Here is a 7,691-nt window from a genome sequence, read left to right as displayed (position 1 = left end):
TAGTTCCCACAACTACAACATAAATCTAAAGGTAAAACTTCAAAAAATTTATGGAGGTTCTTTTAAATGGAAAAATTAATAGGTGCTGGGGAAGAACACACGATTACAAGAGGAAGATGTTTGAGAAGACAATTTTTAAACCAGAAGACAACATAAGAGGAATAAGTCGAATATAACTGCAGATTTGTAAAATGTACCACACTACTTGCTAGATTTTCAGTTTGTTTTATGCAATTACATTTTTGGCAGTTTTACATGTATCACACACAATGTTGCTAAAGATATTTTTTATCACTGTAAATTAAAGGCTTCAAAAGAAAATAATTTAGGAATGAGGAGGAAGACAAAATTACATTTCTTGGGAATGGACCATAAAAGTTAGAGAGGAAATAAATGGTGGTGTTGAAAAACAAAGAGTCATATGTTTTTTGTAAGTTTTGTCTTGACTCATTCTAAACGTTAAAAATTAGAAGCCCTAACCAGCATGGAGGTTTGTAAAGATAAAGTTAATTTATGGGATCCATTTGAGCAATAACTTTGGCATTTATGGTAAGATAGTTTGTACTTTATTCAAACAATTTAAAAATGACCTCTGGAACTAAAAATTTCTGACCAGAATGAGTCTAGAAAATTTAATCACCAGAATGCAAAGGGGGACTGAATCATTATGGCTTTGGTCAACAGAATTTCTGCTACTAGATTTTTAAAATCAATAGGCCGATATAAAAAATGGAGCACAGTAAACAATGCAAAATTCCAGCTATGCTAGCAAAGTTGGAGAGATAGTAGATATTTACATTATTATTATGGATAGTGGAAGCAAGCTATAGGCTTTTGGTCCACAAGAATACAGCTTTGCAAACTGGATAGCATTTTTAGAAAGGGGAAAGTTGATACTTCCTAACTGCAAGTGGCACAGCTTGGTAGCAAGCAGTAGCACCAAATGCTAGTATCATTAGAGTTCACAAAGATTTACTTCAGATCACAGAGATAGTATTAAAAAATACTTCATTCACACAAAATGGTCCACTGAACAGAGGAAGAGAATTAAGTGAGATGGTGTGAGGAGAAATGAAACTAGTAGTCCAAAATTACATATGAATTTTGAAATTCAGTAAAAATTGAAACTTTCTATTCTATCTAAAATTTAAACTGAGCAAAATTGAGTGGACCACAAGAGAGAGACAGATATTGTTTCCTGAAATGGATACATTCGATCATAAAGATCTAAAGGGAACACAACACAGGAAAATAGAAGTTGTAGGAGCACACCTACGAAGTGTGCAACTCCCAGCATGTTATCATTTGTCAAACCATATCACTATGGTTAAAACAGACATCATTGGTACTTTCTTTTTTTTTAAAGAAAAAGAAGTCACTGGGAACTCAGTATCAAATAATAATAAACGAAAGTATCTAACGAAAGTGTCTCCTATCGAAAATATTTCAGTCCAACCACCATTAGAAATTTTTCCAAAAATTTCTCTGAGTCGAGAACAGCAATATGTGCAGCGCGGCCGATCAGAGCGTCGGCGGTGTGCGCGCTAAAAGAATGGTGAACGTCGTACCGGACAAAAGTCACGTCCGGATTGTTGATGATGGGATGCAAAATGTTTTGGACCATTTCTCGGTAGGCAGTTCCTGCAACATTATCGAAACAGTGCGCTCCATTGAATGTCGTGGCATGACGTGTGGTGGCCGCCCCGCCCCGCGCCGCCGGGCTCGCATCCGGCCGGCGGGGAGGTTGTTGTCGCGCTTATCGCCACAACACGACGCCCGCGTCTCATTCGCACACTCTGCGCATTCCAGGGCTGAGCGATTAGGCGGAGGGGGCAGGGGTCTCTGCTTGCTACGTACCTTGGACGGACGAGTCCTTGACGGCCGCCTTGCACAGCTCGATGCGGGCCGAGTGCAGCGGCACGTAGCGGTCCTGCGAGGAGCCGCACAGCAGCACGTTCTTGAACAGGTGCAGGTTGGACACCTGGCTCAGCTTGTACATAAAGGTCTGCCGCAGGTCCGGGGCGTCGCGGCACGACAGCTGCACGATGGAGTCCGAGCCTTTGAGGCGGGACAGCAGCCAGACGCCTGCGGGTACGAGCGACCAAAAGGCCAAGGCCGAGTTGACTTTTGCGACTTCGCGCCTCATTGCCATTCGCCGACCCCACTGTATAGTACGTACCCATGTTGACGAGGCCGCTGCTGTTGTAGAGGGTGCCGAGGTGCGGCCCCACCAGCGACAGGAACGTGTGCAGCCTGCCGAGCAGCGGCTTCATGCGCGGCTTGGCCAGAGCCGCCCGGATGATCACGTTGCCCAGCGAGTGGCCCACGAAGCTGATGCGCGACGGGTTCAGCCCCACCGTGTCCACGTAGTACAGGATCTCTGTCACAAGCCGGTCGCCCATCGTGTCGAAGTCGGTCTGCGTGTCGCACTGCGGGCCGGGGGAGGAAATAAGTCATAAAATCCGGGTCTCCAAAGATCTGGACTTGACGAGCGCCTGCCGTGCCACGGGTAGGCAACCCCATGGCAGGCGAGTGCGACGGGAGGGTATTCCCCGGCTTCCACGGCCAGAGCCGACACGTACCGAGTTCCTCTCCGACATGATGAACTCGAGGTTCGAGCCCGGGAGGCCCAGCTCTAGAAAGGCCTTGACGAGCCGCAGATCGTACGAGTTGCCGCTCAGGCCGTGGACGCACACCACGAGGTGGAGCCCGGACGGCGAGTAGAGGCGGCACGAGTCGCTCATGTAGAAGTACGGCAGCGTCGAGGCCAGCGTGGCGAAGTCACTGAAGGGAAAAAAGAGAGAGCCTTAGTGACATCGTTATTCCAGCTAGCCACGCGTCGAAAACATCTGGTTTGCACAATAACATACCTGTAAATCATACCGGAGAAGTTCATCTGCCTCTTGAACTCTTCCTTGGCCTTGGCGAAGCTCACGATAGCCTCGTAGTCGGAACCGGAGAGGATGAGCTGCTGGTCTTGGTCCTGCAGGTCCTGAGGCTCTTCAGCCTGAGGAGCGGGCGTCGGTTCGGGCTGAACTGTGGCCTGCACAGCCAGCATGGTGAGCTCCGTCTTCCTGCTAGCGTGACTGCTGCTGCTGCTCGTGCTGCTGCTGTTGCTCGCGCTACTGCTAGTGCTCTGGCTGGAGAGCTTCTGGAATTTGTAGTTACCGGACTGGATCTCCCGTTTCACTCTGAAAAGAAAGAGCAGTGTCAACAACTAAACAGTTGGCCTACAGGCACGATCGGGCACTCGGGATGGTCAAGCGCGCACTCACTTGGTCTTGTGCTTGGAGGCCGGGGTGGACGCTGGGGTGGACGTGAGGGCGGGCGATGGCGGGTCCACCCCGCTGGTGATGGGTATCGGCCGACGCCAAGGCCGCTTGTCGATGCAGGTGCCGCGGGCCTGGCCGTGTGCCGCGCGGCCTGGGGTGGGCAGCGTGTGGTACATGCCGTCGGCAGGGCCGGCGCCTGGCTCCAGGGTCAGGGGCGCGGGGATCTTGTGCCTCTTGGCCGGGACGGGCCTCTCGCCCTGGGGCTGGTCGCCCTGGTCGTGGGCATGCCTGACCGCCGGCCTGGGGGACAGCCGGCGCAGCAGCAGCGACTTGGAGCCTGACCCCGACCCCGACAGGGAGCCCGAGGCCGAGGCCGTGAGCTTGGCGCGGACCCCCATGGACGGCGACACACGCTGCGAGTGGCTCCTGGGGGGCGTTTCGCCCCGGATGTCCCCGAGCGGGCTGCAAGGGCCGGGCGACAGGGTCTCAACAGGGAGCGCGGGCGACGACAAGGACGGCGACATTTTGGCACCCACGCCTGTAGAGGACCGCCGGGACAGGGTGGACGGCGGGACGGCAGGCAGGGGCGGCGACGGCGGAGGGATGTCGACGAGGTTGGGCGGAGGGAGGGCGCTGCTCGAGGACTCAGCCGCGAGCGCCACGTCACGGAAGGGCTCAGGGGGCGGCGGGTCATCGCTGAACATGGACGGCGGCGGCAGCTGGAGCTCCTCGTCATCGAAGGCGGGTTCAATGACGGCAATGGGAGCGGGTCGGAGCGATCTCCCGGGGGCGGGTGAGGGTGGTGACACGCTCCCGGGCGCGGGTGGAGGTGGATCCCCCGAGGAGGTGGGGTTCGCGAACCACACCGGCGGAAGCAGCGGGCTGTTGCTGGACACCAGGTCCGGGAAGGGGAACATGGTGTGCTGCTCCGGCAGGTTCTTGGCGACGAGGTCCGGCACCGTCTGGCCGGCCTGCTCAGGGGCCACGTCGGGCAGTGGCAAGGGGCCCCGGTGCCGGACGCGCGACACCTGCGCCAGCTCCTTGAGTCTAGCGCGCAGGAGCTCCCCGCTGACCTCCCTGGCCGGGGCCTCGGCGCGCCGTCCCGCCAGACGACTCGCCGCCCCGACGGCGGGAGCTGCCCTGACCCGCGACATGGCCTGCAAGCTCACCACGGCCATCTCGCGGTCCGTGTCGGGGCTGAGCTGGCCGCTGGAGGCGTCGCGCGAGGACCGGCGCGAGGAGTGTGACACCCAGCCGCTCTGCTCCGACGTCACGTCACCGTCGCCTTCCCGGTCGCCCTCGCCGTTCACCGACAGCGACACCGAGGACGACGATCTGTCTGCGGGCCTGAAAAATACAAAAGATAAGCTCAAGCGTTCAATCAGTAGGTCAGTGTGAGCGGAAAAGGGGAGGGGGCACACTTACACTTTGCCGTTGATAATCGGGGAGGTGGGTGAGACCGGGTCGCTCGGCGGCAAGAGTAGGTTGCTCTCCGGGTCGCGGATCATGTCTGTGAGGTTGGGCATGGATTCACAGCTGGCGGCGCGCCGCGGTGGCAGCGGGAGCGGCCTGCAGTCCTCGTCAATGTGGAAGCCGTGCAGAGCAGCAGTCAACTCGTCCTGCAGGACGCCCAGCCCCAGTCCCTCGTCCGCAAGGGCGCCGGGCAGGGACACGGTGCTGCGCGAGGGCGGCAGCCCAGGCAGGTCGTCGGGCAGAGGTGACTCCGGCACCGCGACCTGGTGCCCGCCCTGTCCGCTCAAGTCGTAAGGCACGCTGGCACTCGTCTCCAGGCGGCGGTATGTGCCGTTGCTGAGCCGAACGAGGGGCGCTTGCGGAGGCGAGTCGCTGATGGACTCGGTGGACGACCCGCCGCCGTCCTGGTCGTTGGAGGTGGCGCGGAATCGAGGTGGTGGAGGCGGGAGCCCATTGTCCATCCCCAGGCCTCCGCCCAGCCCGGCCAGGCACTCGCTGCTCTTGGAGCCCGGGACGTCCACGTCGACCACGGGCTCCGAGGCCCACGCCTCGGTCTTGTGGCCGTGGCTAGTCCCCGAGCGACCCTGCGGATAGGGCGACGCGCGTCGTCAGAACACCAAGTCCTCCAGCCCCCCACGAAAGTCACCTACCGTCGTTCTCTCGGTGCTCACTGCTCACCTGTCCGTGCCTTGATGGGGCGCCGTTGGCCGTGCCGTTGGCCACGCCGTTGGCCTGCAGGGACCGCAGCTGGTCCAGAGACTTGCTGTGGCGCGCGCTGCGGGCGTTGGCCGTCGCGCCTCGCACCGGCAGGGTGGCCGTCTGGTCCGGGGGCTGGCCGTGCCCACCCTGGCCGCGGTGCGGCTGCAGGGTGAGCGTCGCCTTGATCACGTTGTCGTCCTGCAGCTCGGACTGCTCGCCCACGCCCACCAGATCTGCTGTACAATTCGTAGGTTAGGACAGGGTGCAGCTCCGACCAAGATCAGCCCGGCAGGTCGCCGCGCCACTCACCCGTGGACTGCGTGCTGTTGCTCGCTAGGGTGGTGGTCGTGGAGCCCGACCGCTTGTTGGCCCTGGACTCCAGGATGGCGGAGATGCCGCAGCTGCAGTCGTCGTGGCTGGCGAGCGGCGCAGCGCCGTGGCCGGCCCGCACCGGCTGCTTGCTCTCGTCTGCAAGAACACGACCGTCAGCACCGCGGCCAGGGTGGGCTCCGCAATCGCACCCGCACCGCGCGGACAAACTCACCTCCGCGCCCGAGGCCGCTCAGGCCCGCCGCGCTGCGCCGCCTTGCGAACTCGTCCACCTCCTGGTACTGGTCCTCGAAGATGATGGGGAGCGTGGCGATGTCACCGTCGGTCTCCACGCACTGGATGGGCAGCGGCGGCAGCGACGCCAGGTAGCGCGACCGGCGCGCCATCTCGCTCACCGCCAGGTAGTTTTGGTAGTTGGCGTCGTAGCAGCCCGCCGCCGAGTGCCGGGGGTTGTCCAGCACGAAGAATGCCTCGGCGAACCGCCGAACCTGCGAAGGGGAGGGGCAGGGGCGTTTCGAGCTTTAGCGTGCACCCTGACACAACCCTGGAGTGAGTCGTTGAGGCCGTGATCGTTGAGAGTTTCTTACCCTCAGCTGGTGGTGAACTTTGGACAGGTGCTGGTGAACAGGTTCCTTTAGGGTGAAAGCGTCCAGAAACTTCTGCCAGAGCATGATGTTCTCAGCGCATAGCTGAGCGATGTCCTTATTCGCGAGCGCCGCGAACTCTTCCTCCACGTCAACGCCCTAAGGAAGGAAGCGGGACACGGTTAAAATCAGCAGGTGGCGCTTGTATTTATCAAATAAATGTTTAACTACCAAGTAAAAGCATTTCTCATGTCAAACTATTAAAACTTTGCTGAACGGATTATTTTATATAAAATGTAGAAAATTACAGACTATGATACAACGTCTTTGAAATGTCCAAGCAGTAAATGTAAATACATCAGGTGTACTATTACGCTAAGGAAATAATTGTAAAATGACGCAAGCTGTCATTACTATTACGATGTTAACAGAAAAGAAAGAAATCTTGCATGCCGGGGCTGCTCATAGCGCCTGCGGATCGTTGGGTAGGCCACCGAGCACGACATGCGTGCGTTGCGGGTCTGCCTATGAGCTGCTCACAGGCGCTAGCGACAGAAAGCAGCAGCGAATGGAGGAAGAAGAAGGATACTCATCGGTACTATGAATGGCAGAGTGTTAAAGGTTTAGGAAGGGTGAAAGTACGTATGGTGATGTATGTTGCGATGGATATTGGTCAAGTGTTATTTAAGTCCTCGAAGTTCGGCATCATGAGTGTCAGTTCTTCCTAGTCAGCGGCTGCCTCTCAGTTTGAGGAAGGATGGGAAGATGAAGCCAAGAACTACAATCTCGTCCTACGGTTGAGTCCAACGACAGACACGAGGATAGAAGCCATGATTTACTGAGCAAATGTATAAAGTGAAGCCAGTAGCAAATGCCTGACTCTCGACCGATGCGGTCGCCTGCTAGCACAAAGCCGTGTCGAGCCCTGCCGCCCGGTGGTCCCCACCGACCGGGGCCAACGGGGCGAAGGAGGGATCAGCTGTTGCTTTACCCGGTGTTCCCGGTACTCGTAGCCATGTCCGTATCTGCGGGGCTGCTCGGCACGGTGCTCGCCGGAGCCGGCCAGCGTGCGGTGACACTCCTTGCAACACACAGGGCGCTGAGACCGGCCTACCAAGTATCTCCCTTCCCTGTTCTTTCCATTCCTCTATCTCCACACTCGTTTTCATCATTCAGTTTGACTGTATTTCTCTCACACACAGCTTTGAAGGAATATGTTTAAAAAGTGCTCGAGCAGCTTAAGGAATGGATAAAGAAAACATCTGCAAAGTAATAATCAGAAGACGGCTCCGCATAAAATATGGTCTAAATACCAGAGCCGCAAAATGTGTTG

General features: G+C 56.8%; 1 protein-coding gene across 1 annotated transcript; it reads right to left on the bottom strand.

The window, feature by feature from the left end:
- Positions 1 to 7: 7 nt before the first annotated feature.
- LOC127751533 (uncharacterized) lies at positions 8 to 7,653 on the bottom strand. The gene is made up of 14 exons (XM_052275220.1): positions 7,644 to 7,653; positions 7,555 to 7,595; positions 7,350 to 7,505; positions 6,362 to 6,517; positions 5,989 to 6,262; positions 5,754 to 5,912; positions 5,424 to 5,680; positions 4,698 to 5,329; positions 3,276 to 4,619; positions 2,871 to 3,191; positions 2,583 to 2,784; positions 2,180 to 2,429; positions 1,858 to 2,085; positions 8 to 1,641 (listed from the first exon to the last, which is right to left on the bottom strand). Exons 1-14 carry the CDS (start codon positions 7,651 to 7,653, stop codon positions 1,433 to 1,435), a joined length of 4,239 nt encoding a protein of 1,412 aa, XP_052131180.1. The 3' UTR covers positions 8 to 1,432.
- Between the last annotated feature and the right edge of the window lie 38 nt (positions 7,654 to 7,691).

This window comes from Frankliniella occidentalis, unplaced genomic scaffold (assembly GCF_000697945.3).
Source record: "Frankliniella occidentalis isolate FOCC.00 unplaced genomic scaffold, Focc_3.1 Scaffold544, whole genome shotgun sequence".
Classification (NCBI taxonomy): Eukaryota; Metazoa; Arthropoda; class Insecta; order Thysanoptera; family Thripidae; genus Frankliniella; species Frankliniella occidentalis.
Note: the sequence above shows the minus strand (reverse complement) of the source record. Positions and strands in the feature narration are given on the sequence as shown.

What these genes read in the sequence shown, in the direction of transcription:
- LOC127751533 (XM_052275220.1), bottom strand. An exon ending in GAGCGGCCTCGGGCGCGGAG is followed by an intron (nt 5,913 to 5,988) that starts GTGAGTTTGTCC and finishes GTGTTCTTGCAG; the next exon opens with ACGAGAGCAAGCAGCCGGTG. An exon ending in CAACAGCACGCAGTCCACGG is followed by an intron (nt 5,681 to 5,753) that starts GTGAGTGGCGCG and finishes CGAATTGTACAG; the next exon opens with CAGATCTGGTGGGCGTGGGC.